Source organism: Channa argus, chromosome 5 (genome assembly GCF_033026475.1).
Source record: "Channa argus isolate prfri chromosome 5, Channa argus male v1.0, whole genome shotgun sequence".
Taxonomy (NCBI): domain Eukaryota; kingdom Metazoa; phylum Chordata; class Actinopteri; order Anabantiformes; family Channidae; genus Channa; species Channa argus.
Window position 1 is genome coordinate 12,798,978 of NC_090201.1, and position 26,913 is coordinate 12,825,890.

Consider the following 26,913-nt stretch of genomic DNA (forward strand, 5'->3'; position numbering starts at 1 on the left):
TCTAATCTGGGGGCAATGAAGTTAGGTCAGATGCTTTAAGTTTTTCTTTTATCTGAAAATGAAAGTGTTTTTCTGTGACCTCCCAGTCATCAAAAGGAAAGACACTGCAACACTCAATTGAACGAAACAATACCTTTAGGGTATTAATAATGCACTCACATCACTATATAGGGCTTGAAAAGATTATATCCTGGAAAGTGGGAATTTTCAGTTCATAGGCCGACTTCTGTAGAATACGTAATGGAGGACGTTTTTGGACAGGGCGCATTTTTATGTTTCATAATGAATAAAAACAAATGAACACGATCAGTAAATAGGATACAACATGATGTTTCCACAGAACGACTATAAGGGCATTATTCACTAACAACACATTTCCACAAATGTAAAAGACTGATTTTTTTTCTTTATGCTAATTATCTGACTAATCTCCATGTTGATTTTATTTCACGTAATCATGCAATGTATTGTGCGAAGTTCCTCCAAATACACCAACACGGACACAACTGATGATGTCACCACTCGTTAAACGGCTAATATTAATTAACCAGGATGTATCGATGGCAACAATACTATAAAAATATTATTAATTTGTTTCAAGGCGTGCTTGAGCCAAACAGGGCAGAGACGCGGCGGATTTGAACAGTATAACCACCAGTGTATGTATGCCCGCATGTCCCTGTTTTCTGTGATTTTAAACGTTCACTCCTTCCTTTTTATCTGCGTCTCCTCAGTCGTCGTCTGAATCTGCTGCAAACGGAGAGGCCTGCTCCACCACAGTAACACACCCATACAACAATAGGCGTCAAGTCTCCACAACACTGCAAAACAAGGACCAACAGCCGATTTTTAACGAAGCACTGTGTGGTCGCAGAGAGGTGATAAAGAAGATGACCCTTTTCTCTTCGCTTGAGGAATCTTTGCTGCTGTGTGGGGGAGTGGGTTACATCCTGTGGCGTTTCCTGTGTTTGTAAACTAGACGGTATTGAAAACCTCGGGCGAGTAAAGCTGAAAGGTAGATATACCTCTTTCATTTTATTTCGATGTTCGGTGAATTTTGACTGTACGTGCAATTGTCTGTTTTTTTCATCTCTAAAATTCATGCTCGGAGAAGGAACCAATGGGATTTAGGCAGATATCACAACGTGAACATTAGCAATTGCTAGCAGGCTAACAAACGTTAGCTTAATCGTCGGGAGGGGGAGGCACTCGCAACGACGGCCATCACGAATGTTTTTCGCTCAGTCTTGTCTCGAACCTGTGTCTTACAAAAGTACCATTGTGAAAAGATTAACTAATGCAGTTCGCAAGATGCGTTTTCCCGTAGAGATACTGTATCAAACCGATAACCAGGTGGGCTACAGATTTGTTCGATTCCTAACATTAAAGTGGGTGAGGGCGCCAGGGAGCGGCTAGCTGGTGGCTAGCTGATCTTACCCAGCTTGTTCAACATCAGCAAAACTAACGTTAGGTTGGGGGTTGTATAAAGGCCAGCTCAGCCAGTTTGGAAAAATTACATTTATTTTCAAACCAATAATACAGTCAAATGTTGGTTTTTTTCACTGCGGACAGCTATCACATCGATAGTACTGTACGACACAGTGCAAGTTAAAAGTCTTTTAATTAGCGTCAGTTAATGTTAGCGCTTTCAACGTTAGCTTGCTAACAGCACCGATAGCTAAAGCACCGTAGGTTGTAAGTATAGACTACTTTGCCTCCATCTGGTTACAGTTAACTTTTTTATGCCACGCAAGTAACGTTACGTTGCCATGTTGGACAAAGTGTAAATGTAGCGTTAAAACGGGAAAATCACAAGATCGAAGAACGTTTCTTTGAATAACGTTACATTAATGGCCTCATTGTAACATAGCTAACTAGTAATTAAACCCTACGTGCAAAACTGAGTTTAAAAGATGATCACTGTTGGTAAATGGAAAGTGTCTGTATGGTTTCTAAAAAATACACATTACAAACGTTAACCGTTACATTCTCCTGCAAGTGATGATGATTCCACATATGATTCCACATAAGGCGAAATGCTGCATCTTCAAAGTTTGCTCCCATTTAACTAAAGGGTTAAATCAGATACAGGAGACTTAGACTTAGAGCTTTCTACTGATTTGTTTCCTAGTAGGAACACTAACTTGAATAATAGCATAGCTGCTCCCTACATTTTATTAACATTTTTACTCGTCCCTAAATTTTGTTCAGTCTTTTAACTGTTCATGACTTAAAAATAATAATTAATAATACATATATTTAGTATTTTTACAACATAGAAGTTTTCAAATACAACAATACCAGGTGTAGGTAATTCTCAAAAATAGCCTTAATCTGCTGTTTTGTGGTGCTTTAAAGTGGTGATTCTTCTGAAAGATAAAGATTATTTTCTCCTCCATATTTTCTGTGCAGTCTTGTTGTCACTTGTTTGCCATGCATATATTTTTGTATAAAATGTAAGCTCTTACTGAGTTTCAAAGGTGTATAATGTACATTTGTTTTATCAGAATGTTCATGTGTAGATAGTGTTTACAATTTATCCAAGCAGCCGGGGGGTTAAAACGCTAAAATATAACAAGTAATAAGTAAATAAAACAAATACAATATTAGGACAATTTTGTATCAGAGTAAAGGGTTACAGTAGTTTCAATTTCTTTTTTTTCTTTTTTTCAAACAGAACATGTTATAGTCAATATATCTAGTTTCCTACCATCGGATCTAAGCAGAAAACACCATTTATATATGTAACTTCTTGTAGCCCATAGCGAGACCAAACAAAAGCAACATGTAGAATTGGAACCTGAATTTTTTTTTAAATTAGTATTTGAAATCATGCAGACCATGTGGTTCTACACATTTTGTTGTCTAAACTAAAAAAAAAAAGTAGTCTGAATTTAGAAAAGGTGGGTTGACCTCAAATAACCCTGCAGTCGAGTGGCGCATATTAGTTAAACAGGTCATTTTGCATACCTAAGAAAGTAGCTGTTTATGTTATGATAAGATAAGATGATAAGACATTTCTTTTCACTATTTTTAAATTTATTTGGTATATATCTTTTGTTTGTCAACCCAGTATGCTCATAACAACAATTAGATCATCAGTTATAGTACCAGTTGTAACATGGTAATAATGGCTGGTGTGTTTGTTAATTAATTTATTTACTTTGATAATTCCATCTTATCATTGCCATGGTTGGCAAAGGTAGCTCTAATGTGAAAAACATAACCAAAAGTTCATTATACAGTAAGAGTAACTATAACTAATTTCTGTTATGGTAAGTATACTGAAAAGTTTCTAATCAAAAACAAAGCAAAATCTAATCAAAAAAAGAACAATTAAATTTTCTATTTTGTGATGTTGCCATTTAATGTTTGTCTGTTTCATCCACATCCTCCTCTTCCTCAGTTTTAATGCTAGATGAGTGAGGTGGGTGTGGCTTCCCACCAGCCCGACCATCCTGATTGACGGATCTCTGGATGACCTTGTCCCCACCCCTGTCTGTGTGCTCACATACACCTCAGCAATGTCACACCTGCCCAGCAGCTCAGTCCGCGACCATATGAAATGGGTTTGTTTTGAGAACACCAAAGTGGTTACAAATAACTTTTATGCAGTCTTGTGTCACTCAGGATGTTGTCGTTGATGAATAATCTGACAAATGCCATGTGTCTGGCAATGTTGTCTTAAATGTAGATAATTTCAAATATCAGGCTATTTTGGAATGATTGCTATAATTGATAGAGGGCTGTTCTTCATTCTTTTTTTTCCCCTGCAGGCAGGGCTGCTTGGCTGCGAAGCTGTGCTCTCGAGTATGGCCCTGATGCAGGCCAGCTCCATGGCTGCTCCGCCCAAAAAAATGATGGCTCCACTTGGCCATGGACCACCACAAAGAGAGGGACCCGACCGTGCTCCCCAGAGCCATATGATCCTCCCATCAGGAATGAGCTGTCCCCCTCTGGTTAGAACCTACTCTGCAAATGCATATTTAAAGACTGATTTTATGCCATACTTTTAAATAATTTTGCCTATTGTCTTTCATAAATTACAGCTTTCTTGTTTACTGCATTTGTTTCAAAACAACAAAACCTTGCCCTCATCAGCACATTATATAATGTTTTTTTTTATCTCCCATTGTAACTTATGTACATAGTTTTAAATCCTGTGTTGGTTAAATTCCAATATTTACAGACCCACACTTCTAAGAATGTACATAAGAGTACTTTGGGAAAATACACATAACAAATGTTCATATGGTTTAAAATGTTAAAGCACACTTAGATACAGCTTATATGGGGTGGTTTAAAAATGTCACTAATGTTTTTTATGACATTACAGCCATGAGTCAACATGATTCATTTTATTCTACCTTCAGTGCTTGTTTTAAAAGCCCACATTGCGACTGTGGATATCTGTGAATGAAAACATGAACTCACATTTTAATAAGGCAATTAAGTGCAAACTGACATCAAATTGTGTGGCTTATTTTTTTTGTTTATCCATTAAGCTGTTAGAAGACAGGTTTTTACATTTTAGAACCATCAGACTGTAATAAATTGCAGAACTCACTTTTATCTTCTTGATTATTTCAACATTTCTTTGCTTATTTTGCTCAGATTTGTTGTTTTTATATTATTCATTGTGCAGCCTTAATTGATTTTATTTCCTGTTAGTTTTGTGTTGATGACTTTTGTGTCAGATTCTTTGTGTGTTTTTATTGGTGTTGTTGTGTGCTTGGGTTATTTTATATCTATATATTACAGTGGCCTCTGGGGGCTCACATCACGTTGACAAAACACATGCAAATAGACAAAACACAAGCAAAAAACCCATATTAATCAAACCCATAGTAATCAATTTGACAACACAAAAACACCAAAAGACACAACACAAAAACAATGTCTTTGGGAGCGACTAAAAATACATCTATATATCTAAATGTAACATTTATTTTCTGGGTTTTTAGCTTATCCGGAAAGAAGGTGAATTCCAGGCTCCCCGTCTGCTGGATGAGAAGGAGATGAGGGCCAACGAGGACATGCAGCAGAAAAAAAAGAACAGGAAATCAGTAACGCCCTGTAAAGTGAGAGAACAAGAAGGAAGGGGAGGGAAGGTGAGTTTTTTGCTTTTTATATCGGGAATGGTCTCTGCTGTGCATATTCATTTTTACTTGATACATTGTCTCTAGCTGCTTGTACATATTTTTGTAACCCCAATAAACTTTACTCAAGTGTGCCTGACATGCAGCTTTCATGTATGCACATTTTGTTTGTGTGGTGGGTGGGGGGAGGAGTTCAGGGAAGATGTGGAGGATCTCCAGAGAGGAAAAGGGGGAGGGGAGGAGAATGAAGCAGAGCACAATAACTGCAGTTGTGTGTACAAGAGGGGGAGCAGTAACATAAGGGCAATAGGCAACTGAAAGGGATTGTGGGATTTTTCTCAATTCAGATGTTAATTACATGTAGTAAAGCAAAACAAACATTAATGTCATGCTGTTTCATACCAAAGATAAATTGGGTTTTACAAATAAGAAAATATTTATGAGAATGGTTTTGCGTTGTAGTCAAAATCGATTTTCAAATTTACAACAGATTCTAAGCCTGTGTGTGTTGAGTGAGAGATAGAAATGCACTGTTTTAAAATGAGACAGATTTAATATTACAAATGCATTTTAAGGAAAGCATTTTAAATAACCAAGTATGTTTTCTTGTCTGTCTTAGGGCACAGGTGGAGATGAAAATGGTCCATCGTCCAAAGTGCAAAAAAACTTTATTTGTGATCACTGTTATGGAGCATTCAGGAGTGGGTACCACCTAAAGAGACATATCCTCATTCACACAGGTATGGGTCAAGCTTGGAACAACTAAATTCTACATTTAAGCTTTAACAGCTTTTAATACCTGAATACATGAATCATTTGTTTAAAGAGGCCCTCAAAGCTTAAGATGGACTAAATCAAAGAATGTGCAGCAACTGTAAGGTTTTGCAATGGCCTGCTTGAAAACCTTGTTATAGCTTTTGCCTCACAGCTAATTGGTGGTATCTGTGGGGACTTTAACTAAAACTGGTGCTCTTCGGTTTAGGGGAGAAGCCGTATGCTTGTGCCGTATGTGACATGAGGTTTATTCAGCGTTACCACCTGGAGAGACACAGCCTCATTCACACGGGTATGCGTCTTTTAACCGTACCCATATTACTTAAACTGGACTACCTCTGTAGTCTCTCACTTGAAATAATGGACAGATGCTCAGGGTTAATTTTGTCTCTGGACAGTAATTTCCAACAAAGCCACCCCCAAAATCTGTTCCGCACAAAATAAAAAAATAAAGTCCAAACAAGTCCACTATTAAAAACTCTTATGATAGCATTAATGTATTTAGCTTTTTGTTGTCCTTTTGTTTTTTCTTAATTGTAGTTGTTGAAAATTTGACTAGCATTAGATTTAGAAATGTTTGCAGGGTCTAAGAATCGATATATTACTGTTTTAAAAGATCCCAAAGATGTTGGATGCTCATTTATCCACTTCTCCAGAATGTTCAGTGGGTTTAGTTTTAGTGTCATAGACTCACAAGTTCAAATTGGGATTCAAGTTGCAAGTTCAAAGTAGGATTCACCTTTCTACAGCTGTGGTGTGTGATATTCTGTTTGAACCATGCTTGTACTTTGCACGTTGTTTTTGACTAGTTTTCTTGTAAAATTATTTAACGCGTAAAGTAGGATGTTCATTGTTTACATTTGTGTTGATGCAAATGTTGGTGGGTCCTGCAAATATGTCAGCTTGACAGACTGCTCTTCACAAAGCTTGGTCACTGTAAAGTGCAACTACATTCCTGCAACATCTTCAATGTAGCAGTTCATGCTTCACAACACTTTAAAATATACAGCTGGTTGTGATTTCTAGTGCAACAGGCCAAACTGACCACCCACCCTGTTTAACCATCTGATAAGCAATTTTGTCGATACATTCTGGAAACATTATTCTTCAGGTCTGTCTTGTCTCAGTGTAACTTGAGAAATTGTTTTCAGTGGGCTGTTTCTGCAGGGATGGAGGACATGTGTGCTGAAAAACCTTTGTAAACCACCAACTACACAAAACTGGTTTCATCAAACAACGTTAACTGCATGATATCTTCAATTTTATTTAACTTTAAATAGTTCAAACTTATCACTTATCATTAAAGCACTGGCAATAGTGAAATACAGGCGACCATACTCATTTTTTAGCCTATTGTATTCTATTGTTTTTTTTGTTTGTTTGTTTTTTTGGAAAGACCAAAATATTTCTTAGTGGTTCACACTGAATAGTTATAGTACTATTACTGTTTTTTAGATTTTTGAGCTTTGTCAATTTCCTACATCTACCATTACTGACTGGTATCCCTGCCAAATAAGATTCTGGTTTTTTAAAAAACTGAGAGGGGAAAAAAGTCATGAATTTATATATTGTGATGACTTTTTGATAGTGGACTTAAAGATGGACTCTAGTTTGTATAGTTATGTGAATGCTTTAAAGCACAGGCTACAAACACATTCAATATTTGTTTTTTTAGTTTTCAATCACTATGTATTTATTACTTTAAAATGAAAATAGGTGTATGGGCATCAAAGGACTATGTTCTTATTTATTTATATATATAACCTTTTTTTTTACATTAAATGAAAAGTAAGGATAATAAAAAAATTGCATATTGGTAATACCTTTCTATCTCTCTCTCTCTCTCTCTCTCTCTCTCTGTGTGTGTGTGTGCGTGCATGTGTGTGTGTACACACACACACGCACACACACACACAGAGATATATAGATATAGATATAGATAGATAGATAGATATAGGTAAGACAACCGCTGCTCCTCTAGAATTGTCAATACAAACATCAATCCAAAACTACACAATTTATTTAATGGATGACGTTAACGTGTGTGTGTATGTTCCTTAACATTGCATAAATGACAATTTAAAAACAAAATCCCTCGACCTTGAATAAGCAGCTGGTCATTGCGGAAACATTGCATCTGTTCTTTTGTTTTGTTTTGGACTCATACTACACTTTTTTTTCCTCAAACTTCTTTTCACTTCTTAATAGACTGAATAGCTAATTATTTTATGCTCTGTGTGTGTAGGGGTGAAGCCATACGCTTGTTCCATGTGTGACATGAGGTTTTTCCAGCGTTACCACCTGGAGAGACACAGACTCACTCATACGGGTATGCGTCAATTTACCGTACCCAATTTCAATTAAGAAGCTTTATTTATTTAGCTACTCTGAATGAAATCAATAATTCTTAATCAAGAGAGCACTGAGAAGAAAATTATTTACAGTCTGGAGAACACAAACCCAAATCAACATGTCGGCCCAAAACAATAATTTGATTTGAGTGTAGAAGAACAATCTGTTTAATATGCAACATTAATCATTTATATATTGAACTATTGAAATGTTTCAATGGACGTAAACCATTGGGTTTTTTTTCAGCGTAGATTATTTTCCATATATGTTCAACCTCTACCATTAATCATTTGTAAATATAGAAAGAGTATAAATATAACAGCGAGGTCATGAATCAATACTTGAGACAGTAGGCCCCAGGATTATTATAGTATTGAATCAGTGCCTGTCTTACAGAATGGCCTATTACTGTATATGGCCTTTGTATTATAAGAGTTGTAAGTAAATTTGTGAAATGAACAGAAATTACTGTGGACCAATCAATTTCTCTTCTACCATTCCTTCACCAACAAAATTAGCTCTAGGTTTTATTATTTAGCTGGCTTTCTTTATTTTCTGAACAAACAATTAGTGCTGCTTATCATAGTAGCAAAGCTGAACATAGGGCATATTTAGGACATGCTGTGCACGTCTCTGGTTTTTGTATTTGCAGAAACTATTAAATAATTTTTTTTTTATCAATGGCTCTATGTCACTAAAAGCCTCAGTGACACACAAATACAAAGTAGCGGTGCTTTGGTGAATCTTGTGCGATTGTGTTATGTTGGGCACGTCATTTTTATCATCTGCACCGGCTGGATAGTTGTCTGACATAACATCAACTGTACACAAATTAGTAATGGCTGCAAATTACATTTTATTATTTGTTTCTGTCCTGGTAAATTATGTTACACAACTATCTAAACAAACATTGTAAATTATTGGGAAAACTATGATAATGACAAATGTGCTTTTGAGTTCATATGCGTAAATAATAGTTTGTTTTCTTTATGATCAAGTCCTATTAAGTAGCGGATTCTCTTAGTGGTCATGGTATAACAGTAAATAGTTCTTTGATGTCCCCACTTATTTTACATGGAGACTAATGGCTGTATAACCTGTGTTTCTGAGCTAATTCTTTGGCTTTTAAAATATTATTTTCATTACAGTTGCACTGTTGTTTATACATATGCTTCTGCTGTAAGTATATGGCAGAGATCAGATTGGAAGCATTTGAAAATTAAGGACTATCAGTTTGCATTGCTAGAAATCAAGTGCAGTGTACACTTTCACACCACTGTAAATCAAATTGTCTGCTACATAGACATTACCCAATTTTAATTTTCCAGGAATTTGGAACAAATCTGCTTATCACAGTGCTGAGAAATCAAGCTTGAAACTGTAAACAGTGGAGATGTGTGTTAAAGTTTCAGTTTCCGCAGGCCAGTGTGATCGCTGTCTTAGACATTTCTGTGCTGTCTTGCTGCCGACCTTCATTTTTTGTTTTGAGCATGCTTGGCTTTTACCCTGCTGCTGCTTTTGTTATATGATGTTTTCCAGATATTTTTTTTTTTATTTTGAAGATGGAGGCCAGTAAAAATTAAAATCACCTTTCGCATGAAACCTAATTACAATAAATGTAATGTTTGCTAGGTCCTAGTTATTTATTGTCTGTAAATGATGCTTCCCTTTAATGCAAAAGGGATGGCTTAGCTAATATTTTGATAATTTGTATATGTAGGGGTGAAGCCATACGCTTGCTCCATGTGTGACATGAGGTTCTTCCAACGTTACCATCTGGCAAGACACAGCCTCACTCATACTGGTATGCGTCTGCTTACCGTAGCTTCTAATTTACTGCAACTCATAGCAGTGTAAACACTGTGGTTACAATGACTGCCTGCTTAAATATTCATATATTCACAAACGTAAAGATGTATCCAGACATGTATTAGGATGGTAAAATATAAAGCATGCAGTAATGTAAATAAATGCATACATACTGGGGCACCCCAATGTACACATCAGCTTTTCCCCTGCTGAATGCTATACTTTGATCTGCGAACTTATTCTTTGTCACTAGTGATTTCTTAAAATATATTTTTTATTCATCTGTATTTGCCTTCAAATCACATTCTGATGGTGACAACTTACATAGCCATGTGCAGCAAAACAAGCATTTTATTTTCATGATAGTATGTGATGGTCTGCAGATGCAAAAAACAAGCAATTCTAAGGGAAGAGTTGATGATAATGTGTATAAAAATAATTTCTGTTACTAGCTAATATTTACCTGCTTTTTATGTGCATAGGGGTGAAGCCATACGCTTGCTCCATGTGTGACATGAGATTTTTCCAACGTTACCACTTGGCAAGACACAGCCTCACTCACACGGGTATGGGTTCACCCTTCTTTGCTCAATTAGAGCCCAAATGCCCAGCTAACTGGAGTTTAGCAGTCTCTTCATAGTTGACTTTAGTCGATATTTAAAAAAATATTCTTAAATATGAAACTGTTTTATCTGCTTCATAATGCTAGAGTAGTTTAATTCCTTGAAGTTCTTTAAACCGTATTTCCCATGATATTTCCATTTGCAAATAAAACTTTATCAGCATTTTATAGTTTGAAAGGTACCCTGAGTTCTGCAGAAGAGTGTTAAATTGAGCCTTTGTAATTGAGATTTTTGTTTTTAAGAGGTTGACAGATTAAAAAATGTTAGCTGACTGTATTTAGTTTTCCATCATACTCTTACATCTGCCTTTGGCATGTCTGGATACATAAACTGAATGTGTCCCATTTAGGTTAATATTCCTCTTTTCACAAAATACTTTGATCTGTGTGTGCAGGAGTGAAGCCATATGCTTGCTCCATGTGTGACATGAGATTTTTCCAGAGATACCACCTGGCAAGACACACTCTCACCCATACGGGTATAAGCTTTACTTATCCCTCTAATTTGACAGTATCAGGAGTTGTAGATATAGTTTTTGCCCTAGTGTGTAGGCATTGCCTTTGTAGGACTACTTTAACCCAAAGAAACTTGTAATTTGCACAACTCAGTACTTTTGCAAGTGAAAATTTAGGCACTGGTGTAATGATTGTATTTGACAACTGCTTTTAGTGTTAACATGACACATTTTATGCCTTTTACTAGAACACTGATTAGTATATGTAAAATGAAATTCTTTGTGTACATAGTTCCTGTAAACACTTTCTAAAGTTTGGTACTGTATGCGTTTAGGGGTGAAGCCGTACGCTTGCTCCATGTGTGACATGAGGTTCTTCCAGCGTTACCATTTGGCAAGACACAGCCTCACTCATACTGGTATGCTTGAATTAATTGTTCCCCTTTCACTTTGAAACCTATAATATAAATCTAGGAGGTTTTCTTTTTTCTTTTTCTTTTTTTTGGAAATGAGAAGTCCCACTTTATACAATACCATAATCTTACCATTGTTGCTGAATTGCTTTCCCTTTCTAAAAATGTTAGAATTTGTAGGCTTTGTTGGAAAACTGTCCACTGAGAAAGTGACTCTATCAGTTACCTTGTGTTGTTATTAGCACTATAATGGTACTGTTGCATGTGTATTGTTAAGTCCTGTATTGCATATTCATGAAATTAAATGCACATTACACTAAAAGGCATTTTAAAGATGCAGGCATCAAAGTTTTCACAACTACCAACAGTTTATTTGCAGCATGACTTTTTTTTAAATCCATATAGTTCTAAATTGCAATACTGTAAGCCTTCTTTCTTCCTAATTACCGATGCACAACCCTTGATGTCAGCAGGTTCTTAGACTTTTTGGTGTGATGTATGACAGAAATTAATCTGTACTAAAGCATGTAATTTTAAACAACCTTAAAGCATTTTATGACTTCTTTTAAATCTAAGTGTTTAAACTTTATCACACCATTGAAATACATCTAATGTTCTTGTGCTCTGTCTAGGGGTGAAGCCCTATGCTTGTACCATGTGTGACATGAGGTTTATACAACGTTACCAACTGGAGAGACATAGTCTTACACATACAGGTACGTCTTCGTTTGAACCTTGTATCTTTCGCTCCCTGACTTTTGTTATGCATGCACCTCATTACCCTGGCCAGCATTACATGGCTGTTTCAAACTTGAGTTTGTATTGCTTTCATTCACTATATTGTCAAATGCTCATCTGTCATGTTGCATTTACAAAGAGCTTCGTGGTCATTTAACACATGCACACATTTTCCCATTACCTTGTATATGAAATGACATAATAGCCATGAAGCCAAAAAAAAGATTTGACAAACTGTTTTGCTCAAATTTAGAAATTAAATAACTTTGGTATCTGCAAGCCAAAAATAATTTACATAAATGCCATATTTATTTTTCACTCTCTTTTGTGGCTAGGGCTGCACAATATTTCATTTCAGCATCTTCATTGTGATGTGTTTTTCACATCACAGGACATCCAATGTTAAGTAAGACAAATAAATTCAAACACATCATGCTACATATTTGTTCTGCTGGATTAAATTATCTGTTTAACTCATAACAGTTGTTAGAGTTGTTTTGAGACGTGCAGGTCCTGATCATTTTCAGTCAGTTAACGCTGTAGGCGGGAGGACGAACTTGACCAAAAACATTGTCAACTGTATTTTCATTATTTTCACCTTGATTTAATGAATGTTTTAAACTACCATTTAAACTGTCCATCCAAAATTACTTCAGTACAGTAGTCACAGTACTCGATGCGCTGAAATTGGTTGAATAGGGAATGGAGGTGCTAAACAAGTGCTGTTCATAGAACACACATTTTCCTCACACTCTCCATTAGCTCTCCCTCATTCTACTTCTGTACACAAGTCCTCTAGTGAAAATTATTGTATCGTGCAGCCCTATTTGTGGCACTAACATGAAAATTCACATGTATAAAAGTTAAGCAGAGAATTCCCTTTTTTTTTTTTTTTTTTTTTTTTTTGGTATTCTTTAAAAGGAATGCAAAGTTAGAGCTTTTAGTCATTGTGTCATTTCACATTCAAAGTAACAGATAAGGAAATACTTTCCAGAATCCTAGTTATGAATAGTTTAGTTCTATTATGTATCACATAGAGAAGAGATTTTGTGTAAAGACAGTCTTTATTTTGCCAGTCAGATTTAAGAGTGCAGATTTGAAATGTTAAGAATGACAATATTTTGTTTATTTTTGGTTACATCACAAGCTAGATTCTCTGACGATTTTTTTTTTTTCCAGAGCTGTTTCTATCGCTTTCCACTACATAAGTTGCTCTGCAAACCAATGTCAAATCTTAATGTGTGTGCATGGTTGTTTACCAACTGCCTAAAATTGTCTAACGTCTGCGATCAGCGTGAATAAAGTTCTTCAGTTAATAAATCTATTTCAGAAACTAGTACGCAGTATCTCGAAATTACATTGAAAAGCCTGCTTTGATGCTAGTTGACATGTGCGTATTAAAAGACCTTGTTTCGCCTCAGTTAATTGTCTGATTATTTGGTGTGTTTATAGGTATGGCGCTAATGTTGATGACTACACTGATGATACCTCAATTTTTCCAATTAAAATTTTGGTCTTAGGTATTTAGCAGTTAAACTTTAATCGTGTAATTTTCAATTGGAAAAGCAGATTTTTGATCTTGCTGAAATTTCCAGTGTAAACAAAGCGCTGATGAGTGCAACCAAACTTTACTAAGCAATTAGTAAAGTTGAACATCGATCATTTTTGGCAGTTGAGTTCTTTTTTTTTTTAATGCTAAAGTTCGTACTTTGTGTGTATAGGGGTGAAGCCGTACGCTTGCACCATGTGTGACAAGAGGTTTTTTCAGCGCTACCACCTGGCGAGACACAGCCTCACTCATATGGGTATGGGTCTGCCAATTTTAACCCAGTCACAAGATTAGGATGCTGCAACATCTAAATGCTTGATGTAGTTTGAAATATCTGTATTTATACAAGAACTATGATCAATAGGATTTGTTTGAAGTATAACCGCATTACATGACATCATCAACTTATAGTTTGTGTAAATGGAATTTTAGATCACCTTTGGGAATTTTTTCATTTCAAACAAACATTATAATATATTGTAACCCTGTAAATTATTTTAGGGTATGACATTGGTTATTAACCACAGATATCAATTTAGTGCAGATTGGTGTTCTTCAGTTATGAAATAGTAGTGCAGAATTTATTTATTTTTTCCTCTTGATAGCAGAGACAAAATTAATTCTCCTGATGCTCTACATTTAGGTGTGAAACCTTACGCTTGCACCATGTGTGACATGAAGTTTTTTCAGCGTTACCATCTGGCGAGACACAGCCTCACTCATACGGGTATGGGTCCGTGCACCTGCCCATCGTCCACATTTAATTTGCTAGGCCACTTTACAAATGCTTGTTATTGAATGGATATGTTAATGTAAATTATAAAGTTGTCAGTTTTATCAGTTGACATAACCATAAATGATTTCATCAATGTTTTGATGTTTGTGGGTAACTACATCGCTACAAAATGGACAAAACTAAATTTTGTGTTTTTGCATGAATTGGCGATTGTGTGGTTAATAACCAATATTGAAGATATGAATTCCTAAATTTAAAAAATGACAAGTGAGGCAAAGTGATATAATATTGCTACTTTGCATTTAGGTGTGAAACCTTATGCTTGCACCATGTGTGACAAGAGGTTTTTTCAGCGCTACCACCTGGCGAGACACAGCCTCACTCATATGGGTATGCGTCCGCCCATCTTACCCATGTCACTGAAATCAAATTGTACATAATGTTAGAGACAGAGTCAGTCATTCAAGGCAGCTGAGTATTTTTGTTAAACTGAGCAGCAGTACTATTTCTAGTTCAAGCCTACCCTACATCATGCGCATAAACGCAAGAGTAAAGCAAATCTTGGGGTGTAAAGAAATAGAGGACTGCAACATCATCAGCTCATGTGATGTGTTGAGTTGTGGATTTGAAAATTGGATTTAAACATTTAGCTGTATCATTTATTGGAAAAAGCAAAAACTAAACAAGCATGTAGCCTATTTGTCAAGAAGTAAATTCCCAACCAATTTAAAAAAGTGGTTAACAACCCATCAATTCTAATGGATGTTTAATGTATTTTGCTTGTTGATGGCTTGTGAACACACAAAAAATGCAAGATCTGAAAATAATACCTTAATGCTCTGCGTTTAGGTGTGAAACCTTTTGCTTGTACCATGTGTGACATGAGGTTTGTTCAGCGTTACCACCTGGCAAGACACAGCCTCACTCATACGGGTATGCGTCAGTGCACCTGCCCTCACATTTTGTAGGTCCTTTTTACACAGTGTTTATTGTGAAAATATCAGCAGAACAAGGAAAGCAGAGGTCTTATCGTATAGACATTAGAGCACTAGTAGCTGAGCAAAACTTTCAAGTCATTTGCTATATTTGTATTTTTTATTCTTAGACAGACTTTTTTATTTTATGACCTTTAGCAGTTTTTAATTAAAATTATGTAACACTGTAAAAACCATATATTTGGCTTCATTCTGTGCTTTTAAAATGCTTATTAGTGCATTTTGGCCGCCACATTTTTATAATATTTATTTAGAAGCTCCCTTCTAAGGGCAGAGACATACCAAGTCGACATAAAAACTGTTGCGTTGGGTCACATTGCTTTTGTTTGGCATAAAGCATGTACTGTATATGGAACCATAGGTTCACATTGTGAAAACATTCTTATTTTAAAATGATCAGATGAGATCCAGATCAAAAATGAGAATTCTTAATTGTGTGCCCTCTTGACTTTGTTACTTCAGTCCCATGCCCAGATTTGCTAAGCTTTGGCTGTTTTGCCTCTTTCAGTGGCTGATTGGCTGTCGATTCAACATGCTAAATCGGCTAAAAAGCCACCAACACATGTTCAAATGTTCTGACTTGTCACCATTTTGGGGTCACATATTGGTTTATTTTTTAATCACAAAAAAGCTACGAAAGATTGTAAAAGATAACTTGCTTTCAATTATTTTTAATGTAAAAAAACACTTGAAGAAGGAACTGTTTCCCTTGCTCTTAAATAAAAAGATGTCAAGATGATTTCTGCTTAATAAATCTTAAATATCATTTCAACAATTCTCAGTTGGTAAATTTATGTGAAATATGAGTCATGATGAGATCAATTTTTTTTTTTAAATAACTTTTTCCCCCAAAAGTTGACTATGTCCAAGTGTCTGTCTACGTAGAGAGTAGTCCTCTTTTCAGTAACTATTACCCCTTTTCCGGAAAAACAGGTAATGTGCTTCCAGATTATTACCAACTCTTTGCTGATCTAGAACTATTGTTAGGTGCTAGCAGTGGGGCTAATGTATGGGATGTCCCGATACTAATATTGGGCATTGGGCTGCCTTTGTTTTCCTTGTAAAACGTCTCAGATACTGCATCCAATACCACATTATCCTTCACAAGTAGATGGAGGTGTAAAAATGTCTGTGGTTTAGAGATATTTTAAGATAACTGATGACAAAAGTAAAATCGAATTTGAGCTCTGCTGTGCTAAAATCTTAATATGTAGTTGCTAACAGTCATACTAAGGTTTCTAAAGAATATTTTGAAGTTTAATATATGTGACTGACATCGGCAACAGGGCTTTTTATATATTCTTGTGTAGGCTGTACAGCAAGAGTCTCCAACACATTGTTTGGGAGCACTGGTAGCTCGTGACCACTTTCCTAGTAGCTATCCAAAGGGTTATTGAATCCTACATAAATTTTAAAACTTTATTAGTCAAACTTGAGTAGTCATTCAGCAAACCAATAAAATTCATAAGTGTCCCACTCCCTTCTTACGCAAAAGGATTATTTAACAATTTGTTGTCAAACAGTGTGCTGCGGTCATGTTAATAAGCCAGGGGTGATCAGTGTTGCCAACTTAGTGACTTTGTCACTACTTTTAGCAAGTATTCAGACCCCTCTAGTGACAAATCTAGCAAAATGTTCTGGTATAACATGACATGAAAGCAAAAATATTTTTTGTGAGGTTTTAATGCAAAATTTGAGTTGTGGACACCAACATTTTGTAAAGGTTTAGGAAAACGGCTTATCAGTTTGTTTAGGTTGAAATGAGCTATGAGAATACATCTTACAAAACATGAGAAGCTCTTGGCCATTTTCATTTGTAAAAGTAGCTCTCTGAGGAAAAAAGGTTGGAGACCCCTGCTCTACAGACCATGTTGTCTGTGCTGCTTTTCCAGGATCTCACCCTAAATCTGTGCTGTGTTCATCTTTTTTCCTTTTCTTTTTGTTCTTTTCAGTGAAAGTTGCTCCATTTATTAAACACTGGTTGCTGCCATATTAGTTTTACCATTACAGTGGATTGAGGAGGATTTTACTGTCCAGCAGCTCATACTAGAAGCCAAAGTTTACTACTTCTATCAGTACTCTGCATTGGGCAGTACTCAAATTTAAGCACTTGTTCAGTCTGGGGAAAAGTGCTGTCAGGATATCCCTAGTTACTGTGACCAACGAGAACAAGTAAAACTTTGTTGTAAAGGTAACCGTCAATGTATCATTTATTAGAGTTATGTAAAAACCTTTTGATCGATACTAGTGCAAAGCAATCACAATAGACCACAAAAATGCATTTGATTAGTGTTTGAATACTAATGTAGTCTCAAAAAGCCAGGTGCAACATTTATAAAGCGACATTATAGTATTGTGCTTTTTGTGCTAAGGAGTAGCGTTGCTGTGGTTCAGTACTAACTCAGAGCAATAACATTGTGTTGGTCGAAAAAGGTATTTCTCCCCCACTGTGGAAAACACTCTCTTTCTCACTCTCTAAAGTGCTTGGAACAGTAACAGAATCTACCCACTACTGGAATGTGAAACAGGAAGGTTTATAGTATTATATATTTTAATTTGATAATGACATCGAGTTAAAGAGCAAAGCAGAGATGTAGCAGGGTGTGGAAAGGGAGGCCCATACAGAGACTATATTGATTTTGATTCTCATAGCACTGGTAAATTAAAGTTGCTGCACATAGCCTTTGTATGCCCAGTTCATGTGCATTCTGTACAGATCAGTCCCCAAGGTGCAGAGTGCGATTCGTTATAGGGCTGCCAACTAGTACCAACGGTGCAGGTCACAACACAACACCTAGGGCAACAGACGCTCACCGATCAGCTGGCGGTCGGCTTGGTGTGTCACAGCCCTCATAGGCAAGATCACTAATGGTACAATCCTCAATTACTTGACATGTATGATGGCGTAAAGTTTTTGCCTTTGAAATGTGCTTTAAAGACACAGATGAAGCAAAATATTTGATTGGTTGGTCTGTGTTGGTAAATAGAAGTGTTACATGAAGGAAACATTTGACATATCATTTTGTTTTTGCATGAATTGGCAAATGTGTGGTTAATAACCAATAGCCAGGGCATTTATTGGTTAAAAAAAGTGAAATGTAGGTGATATAATATTGCTACTTTGCATTTAGGTGTGAAACCTTATGCTTGCACCATGTGTGACAAGAGGTTTTTTCAGCGCTACCACCTGGCGAGACACAGCCTCACTCATATGGGTATGCGTCCGCCCACCTTACCCATGTCACTGAAATGAGACTATACTTGTATTATGTTTGAAAAAAAAGTCAGTCATTATTTTTCTGTATAAATAATCAGCACAATTTTGTAGTCCATTCTGCAATATGTATATAAATGCAGCATTAAAGCAAGTCTGTACTATGACATCATCAGCTCATGTGATGTGTTTATTCGTGGATTTGAAATCTGACCAAAACAGTTTGTTGTGCTCTTGATTGGACTTGATTGAAGGAAAAAACAAAATTGCATTCTTTATAGGAAACTCTCATAAGTAAAAAGTGGTTAACAACCCATCAATTGTATTTAGATTTTACAAGTGCTTTGCTGATTGATGGATTGTGGCACAGAACTTGAAGTCTTGAAAATAATGTATTGCTGCTCTGCATTCAGGTGTGAAACCTTTTGCTTGCACCATGTGTGACATGAGGTTTGTTCAGCGTTACCACCTGGCGAGACACAGCCTCACACATACGGGTATGGGTCCGTGCACCTGCCCTTCTCACAATCTATAGATCACTACTCACGTTTTTACTCATGATTATTTAAATAGGCACATTTTTCTGTGTCGTTTTTAAAAAAATATATATATAAAAAAAATAAAGCTGCTTGTTGTTGCTCAAGTAGTTGCTTTAATTCTAATTCTTAAATGACCATTTTAATTCAAACAAAGTTAAGCTATTTAACAACAAGCTCTATGCTGCCCTCCAGGATTGTTGGCAAATAGTGTAGACACTGGATCGAATGTTGTTTAAGGTATGAATGAATCATGAAGTATAGTCCTGGGAGTCCTGTTGGATTAACAAACAAGTTTATTTAAAAGGCTCAATAGATAACAAAACATAGTAGGAACATACAGCTGAGTGAAAGACTGAATGAAGGAGAGATCATTAAGGGGGCAACGGTGCGTCATTTTTTTAAAACAACGTGTGCCCAAAGGCGGAATTATACTTCTCCCTCAGTACACGTAATCGTTGATGTGGACCTAAACAGAGTCGGGAAGCCAACGGCGCTTGCAGAGGCCACGGTGTGTACACCTCACAAATCTTAACACATAGTGCAGAGATGTGTGTCGAACAAGCTGGTTGGAAAATGTTGAAAATTGGGATAGAACCAGGAATACGACTGAAAGGTTGAAGAACAAAAAAGTAGAAGCAGAAACACATCCGTTCATACCTGTCTAGATGTTTACAGTTTTGTCTTTTATATTTATATATCTTATTGTGTATATTCTATTGTTGTACTGCTGCGTTATTTAAGCTTTAGTGCATTTTCTTTTTACTATGTTTGGGTAAAGACTGTACTTTTATTAGAATGCAACAGGGTCCCACTAATTTGTTTTAAGATGTGCATTTCGGGAAAATGGAAAATAAGAAAGGGTGGGTACTTCACATAGGACTGTTTGGTTTCTTTGAAATAACCCCTGCTGTTATCCATTAAAATATTCCTAGCTTTATTCAACAAAGCACAGTACATTGTAGTTCTATCCTATACATCACATCCTCAGCTGAGCGATTTTGGCAGAAAACAAGGGAACTCTAGAGGCTTCACATACTTTCTCTTCTCATTTTAATTTTTTAATCTCTACTTCTGTGAAATTCAATTCAGTAGACCACACCTCAGCAGAGCATCCTGCCAAAGACCCATTCCTACAGGGGTTTGGAAAAAGGTCATCAGGTCCTTTCCATTTTATTGTTGAAATTTTACCTTTACAGGCGCTAAGTGTTGTCAATTGTAGAACAGGTGATTTGCATTTCTGTTTTTGGAGTAATTTTCACCAAATCAAGGTTTTTAAATTCGATACTGCCGTCTTGTGGACACGTACGACTACCCTGCAAGTGTTAAAATATTATTGTGTGATGGTATCTGAATGTCCGAGCATCAACGTTTATGTGTTTCGACTAAGAAGTATAATTCTGCGTTAAGTCCGACAGAAACTTTACCAAAATGCCTTGTAGAAGTCTAAATGAGTCACTTTAGTGGAATTTTTTAAATTCAGACTGTTCCCGTTGTGAATCAGCTCCGTGTTTTTCACTTCTTCCCTTTCCCCCTGCGCTGTCACCACTGTGACACAAAGACACACGCAAAAAAATCAGAAAGCAGCATTTTATTTAACTATAAAAATCTGTGCACCAGGCTTCCAGAATAAGTCTTTGAGGTGGAGGAGAAATCAGAGTACTATTCTGCTGCATGTACACGGCTGCATGGTTTCACATTCAAATTCAACATGGATCTTCTTGTTTGAATGGAGCACTCCTGCAGCATGCAAGAGCTCATATTTGTTTGAATACCAACTTAAATCTGGCAACTGAAAAAAAAAATCTGACAAAGAAAACTGGAGGGCAAGTCAAGAAAATGTAAAAGTAACAAAGAGGCAAAAGATGGAGTTACCTGTCAGCTTTAATGAACCAGTTCCACTTGTGCATTCAATACTCAATCTAGCTGCAGATTTATACCAAGAAAAAGTATTAAAGTATAAAAAATTATGTTTAAAAATGTTTCTAAAATTCAACTCTACTATAATAATTTGTGTACTTTTTGTGTCTCTTATCTTTCAGTCTGACAGGACTAATAATTATGTTACATATAACACAGGGCCTCCAAACATCTAATTCTGCTACCTTTGCATTCATGGAAATATGCAATTGCTTTGTGACAAATTCCAATATAAACACTATTGTTAACCTTCTGTGGTAATATTGAGGAAAACTATCTTTGTAGGGAATAAACATAAAATATGATAATTAATGGTATTATACTATTGTGGGGTAAATATAGGCACAATAGATAAGACTGACATGATGATGAAATCATTTTGTTGTAGTGCAAGTGAAGATGTTACAGATTATTACAAAAGAGAATGTAACAATTGCATATAAGAGACCTTAATATTTTTTGATTTGATGTCAGACTTTGGTAGCTCCATCTCTACAAATCTACATGTATTACTGTATTTTTAGTTGCATGTCTGCACATTCCAACATATGTAGATTGAAAAAGGAACATTACCGCTCTCACATTTTTTAGTCCTTGTGGTAGCTTGAGCTTAAAAGTTGTATTTCTTGCACTTGGGTAGTAGAGCTAATGCATTGCTCTGTGTGTGTAGGGGTGAAGCCGTATGCTTGTTCCATGTGTGACATGAGGTTTATTCAGCGTAACCACCTGGAGAGACACAGCCTCACTCATACGGGTATGCGTTCCTTTACCGTACCCTAATTACTGAGAGAGGCTCTGGCGCTTGCAACAGAACAGGGTCACGACAAACTCGAGATTGGATTGTCTTATCATTTGATGGGATGTTGAACCAGCCTCAGAATACTTGCCCCACTTTTTGGGGTCTATGTGCTGCATAGATCTGGGCCATGAAAACAAGAAATTCCACTCTGATCTACACATAATGAGTTGATGACAAGGCTTATTTGAATTATAAATGTGCAAATGCTGAAGCTACAATGTTGAATTTTAATGATAGGGCAACTTTTTTCCAAGTGTTGGAAGTTTAGTATACAAAGAGAGTAGTAAGTAACAGATGCACGCAGTTTGTTAATACGAGACGCTAAAATTGATGCATTGACTGTGTATTTGTGTGCTTTCTTAGGAGAGAAGCCATTTGCTTGTGACATGTGTGATATGAGGTTTATCCAGCGCTACCACCTTGAGAGACACAAGCGTGTCCATAGTGGGGAGAAGCCTTACCAATGTGAGCGGTGCCAGCAGGTATGTTCGAATGTAAAAAAAAAAAAACAAAAACAAAAAAAGGAAACTGACCCTAAGGTAACAACCCGAATACTTGCATATGGACATTTAACACTTTTGTTTGCTGCCATTTGTTGATCAGAAACTGATGTACTCCCCGAAATAATTGTCTTGATTTTTATTTTTTTTTTGTTTTGTTTTGTTTGTTTGTATCAAGAACTTTTCACGGACAGACAGGCTATTGCGGCATCGGCGGCTGTGCCAGGGTCGCGGTGTAGCCAAAGTAGAGAACCAGCCATGCTGCGAACCTCGCCCATATCCCCAAGAACCTCCACCCGCACCCCCAACCTGGAGTCCCCTGCACCCCCCTCCAGGGCGGCTGGCAGTCTGACATTCCACCTTCCCAACATCCACATCACCGCCTGAGACGGGACAAGCCACAGGGTTCCTTCTTTTCAGCTCTGTGCCAAGTGGCACCCCACTCTAGCACAGGCTGGTCTTGCAGCTCCAGTCTTGGAATTACTAATGACAGAGGGACATTTGTGTTTTTGTTTTGACTTTTTACTGTGTTTTCTTTTCTTCCCTGTTTTTTTTTTTTTTTCTTTTTTTTAAGATGAGACTTTTCTGTGATGAACAGTGGTCCTGTTTTTGTACTTAATCTATTTGATTTTTTGCAAAAAAAAAAGTTTTTATTGTTCAAATATATCTGCATTTAATGGTACTTGTGAAAAGGCAATGGGTATTGTTTATCCTGATGTGTTAGCAACAGAATGGGATGAAGTGGTGAGGAGACATATTTGAGCTTCTTTCTAATTTTTCTTTGTGGCCCATTTGGACTCAGAAGGATTGTCACTTAGGTCATAAAACTGAACATTACTTCCAGGGAAAGCATGGAAACCACTCTGTATATTGCAGCTAGCATCCTGTTGACCATGAAGACATTTCACTAAAAGCAGTCTCTGGTCTGACAATGACTTAAACAAGTGGATTTCTGTGACGTAATCAACACAGGAGGTACAGTTTTTGTGATTACTTTGTGTAAATAATTCAAAATGTTTATTTCTATTTCAGTTCAGCACTTAAGTGGCAATGTGTTATGCACTAATGGGCTGAAAGGAAAACAAAAGTTAGAATTGTGTTCAAATCCAGTCTATTGCCACCATTTCAGTGAAATCCTGAGTAACTTTGTGTGTTTATAAAAAAAAAAAAAAAAAATGTTGCATTTCTACATACCTGTAAACCAGGACTTTCGAGAAGTGGTTAGGGAGAGAGCAAGCTGCAGTTGACGGCCACTTAATGTCCCAATATGTTGTTTGTACAGATTCCCACATTGTGAGATTACAGGAGGTATACAATCTTGTGGCCTTAGAGTGATTTTTGTTTTTTCTTTCGGGGGGGTTTCTCAGCTGTTTATCGAGGATCAGATGTATTTACTAAGACAAGACATCCTTTCACCATTCTTCTTCTTTCTTTTTTTTTTTTTTTTTATAATCCTTAAGCTGTCAAAGTTACAGAATGTTGATGGCTTCAGTGGCTCTATAGGAGACGGTCTTCTTCTGTTGAAAGAGGTTGTTTTTATCATGAATATTTTGGATCATTGTTACTGATTACAGTGTAACACAGTATATAATCCTAAAGGAGTGGCTGGGAGTTGGACAGTCCTTTTTGAGAAGTCTAAAGTGCTAAATCGTTTCCCACTGCAGTGCTTTTGCCGATTGCAGGCCAAAGCTGAGTCAACACTTTCTTGACTCTGCAACACACTAACAATTGCCTTTTTATCCAAATATTATGTGATTGGTGTGTAACAATGGATGTCTGTCATGTCATTGGGTTTAGCCTTAAGTATGTGTGGCTACACGAATTATCACTGTAGTACTAAATGATATTGTAACAAGAAATTTCTTTTATCTATGAACTCTGAACGTACTATGTGGAAGTCTTTGGTGGTCAGACAGCACAGAAAAGTTCAATGGGCAAAGTTGGTGCCTGTTGAGTTTTTCAAACTCGATCCTTTCTGTGATGGGTGAGGTCCACATTTATAACACACATGCACATGTATCAAGATATCATCTTTTGTTTGTTAAAAGGAAGTAAAAGATAGTTTAAACAGTAGAGGTTGATTTCAGGTGACTGGTCTCAATCGAATCTCACTGATTTTAAAAGTTTGTTTTTTCTTGAAGGTCCAGATGAGTTTTTGACTGAATGTGGAGAACGAAGACTGGAGCATCTACTTTGTAGGATGAGGAGATGTTTGAGTTTGATACAAATTAGTAGCAGATTATTGGGTGATTATCAAATGATTTGTTTGTTTTTTTTAACCAAAAGTATTACTGGGAAGATTTCTTTAAATGGTCCGTTGATAGCAAGGCAATGTTTTATGTGTGCAAAGATGGACTTACAGTTTTAAGTGACTTGAGAAGATAAGGTAAAACCTAGCAGCAGTGATGGGGCCAAGTTTGAGAAATGCATTAAGTTGCTCTTGAAACACTATTCCAAATCTGTGGAAGGGGAAACTGCTGGTGCGAGCACATACTGAAAATGGCTAAAGGGCAATACAGTATATAGTTAGTGTCTCTTGTTAATAACTTTGTCATTTATTGTTTTTAGTATTATCAATCTCATCGTTAAAATGCAATAGAATCCTTAAGTCTGAGATCATTTGTTTATAAGATTGAGGGTTTTGGTTTTTATGTTTGTTTTTGTGTGTTTGTGTGTGTGTGTGTTTTTTTCCAGACAAATCTCCGGATTTGTCTGGAAATTTCTCATCACATTTTTAAGATCATTTCAAGGACCTTTTTTTTTTATTCTGATGAAATTGTAAACACTGGAGTGAAAGGAAAAAAGGCAAAAAAAGAAATATTGATATTTTTTCCTTCAGACTGTACTAGATTTTAGGTTTTAGACAAAGCCGGTTTTCTCCTCAACATGACACAGAAGGCAGACAGAACAATTTGGATCAGTACAGTTGAGAGCCCAGTCTGTTATTTTGACCTTAGAGGCAGTAGTACCACAAGAAAATGTTTCCTTTCTTATAAAAAGTCCCTGGTATTTGTAGTAAATTATCATGATAATGGTATTAGATGAACAACAGCATAACAGTAGCTATCACAGATTAGTTGTTTTCTTTATTAGTCTTGCATGCAGAGTTGCGGTCCTCAGTTACGGTAGGATCTTGATATTGATTATTTTGTGTAGGAAAACGAGTGCATAAGAATAACTTCCTAAAAAAGTGTTACAATGATTATTGTAAAATGGGCTAACTAATATGTACCCTTGTGATCCAATTTGTTTCAACTGTATGAAAATCAGAGGAGAGGCTTCTTACTATTATGCTAAAAATAAAAGAATTTGTAAAGGAAATTGTGTTATGGCATGATTTACAGTCTACACACGACAGAGTAGAGAAAATATTGTAAATATGGTTTAATGAAATATGGACTTCAAAACTCATTCTTGTTATACAAGTTTTACAAGGATTGTGGTCTTATGGTCAGATTTTTTTTAAATGTAGCCTCAAAAAAAAACCTCACATTAACAGGAGTAGATATACTCTAAAGTGGCAGTTTCTAGCTTTCAGTTTTCCTGTCAACCCATCTTTAGGAGGAGACACAGGGGACAAAAGAACACTAGAACTTCAGACACGGTTCACTGTGATCATTGTGACTGTTTTTAAACATCACACTCACTGTGAGCTGTGACAGCAGCCTGATTGAGCTCTGGAACATCTGCTGATTATTAGCTGCTGTTTGGCACTTAGGCCTCCGAAAGATGAATCTGAACTAAAGCTGAAAGCTAGAAACTGCAACTCTAGTACAGGAAAGTGTTAGTTACAAGTTACTTTTTGCTAATAATTAGTTTTCATACTGAGAATCTTTAACTAAAAATATATTATTTAACCACCTGTATGAGCTTTACTAGCGGTGCTGTTTTTTCCAGAACAACCTGCTAGTTAACTTTGGCTCTCATATTTAATAAGTGATGGTTGTTGGGTTTTTTTGCCTTTTACTTTTTTGTAAGTTTGTAACATTTGTAAGTTATACAAGACTTGTACAATTGTTAACAGTATTAAAAGTTAAATACATAGTTTTCTTAGTTGACTACTTTAACTTTTGGTACGTAGAGTACTTACAATAAATGTTAAGCATTTACTGTGTATACATTGTTTTGTGAAGAAACTGTGTGACACACACACACACACACACACCACTCTTCAAAGCTCTAGGCCAATGTCCTACAGGAGAAAACATGGTTTATAACCTTTACATCATTTTAAACACATTTTAATGATTTTTCTTCCAAAATATTTGATTTGTAATGTTAGTTTTTATGCATTGGAGCATGTTGTTTATTTATGTTTAGGAAAACAAATACACTTTTGTTAAATACTTCAAAATTATTTTGAAACAAAATATACCAGTGCTGAGAATGGTAGAGGCTGTTA

At 36.2% G+C, this 26,913-nt stretch overlaps 1 protein-coding gene across 27 annotated transcripts; it reads left to right on the top strand.

Moving 5' to 3' along the window:
- The first annotated feature begins 529 nt into the window (after positions 1 to 529).
- On the top strand, positions 530 to 26,620 carry znf740a (zinc finger protein 740a). Of its 27 annotated transcripts, none has more exons than XM_067503706.1 (21): positions 530 to 1,015; positions 3,407 to 3,569; positions 3,777 to 3,959; positions 4,965 to 5,111; positions 5,719 to 5,839; positions 6,082 to 6,165; positions 8,119 to 8,202; positions 9,946 to 10,029; positions 10,517 to 10,600; positions 11,052 to 11,135; positions 11,447 to 11,530; positions 12,157 to 12,240; positions 13,984 to 14,067; positions 14,455 to 14,538; positions 14,854 to 14,937; positions 15,397 to 15,480; positions 18,674 to 18,757; positions 19,170 to 19,253; positions 21,883 to 21,966; positions 22,375 to 22,493; positions 22,690 to 26,620. In XM_067503706.1, exons 2-21 carry the CDS (start codon positions 3,525 to 3,527, stop codon positions 22,861 to 22,863), a joined length of 1,965 nt encoding a protein of 654 aa, XP_067359807.1. In that variant the 5' UTR covers positions 530 to 1,015; positions 3,407 to 3,524; the 3' UTR covers positions 22,864 to 26,620. The 27 variants fall into 27 exon arrangements, with proteins under 27 accessions (XP_067359807.1, XP_067359817.1, XP_067359818.1 ...); XM_067503707.1 differs by lacking the exon at positions 530 to 1,015 and adding an exon at positions 1,102 to 1,353; XM_067503716.1 differs by lacking the exon at positions 13,984 to 14,067.
- The last annotated feature ends 293 nt before the right edge of the window (positions 26,621 to 26,913 follow it).

Bases quoted from the DNA above. Each gene is read 5' to 3' on its own strand.
- znf740a (XM_067503706.1), top strand. From the start codon at position 3,525: ATGTCACACCTGCCCAGCAGCTCAGTCCGCGACCATATGAAATGG. The intron at 3,960-4,964 runs GTTAGAACCTAC...CTGGGTTTTTAG, and splicing joins GAATGAGCTGTCCCCCTCTG to CTTATCCGGAAAGAAGGTGA. The intron at 10,030-10,516 runs GTATGCGTCTGC...TTATGTGCATAG, and splicing joins ACACAGCCTCACTCATACTG to GGGTGAAGCCATACGCTTGC.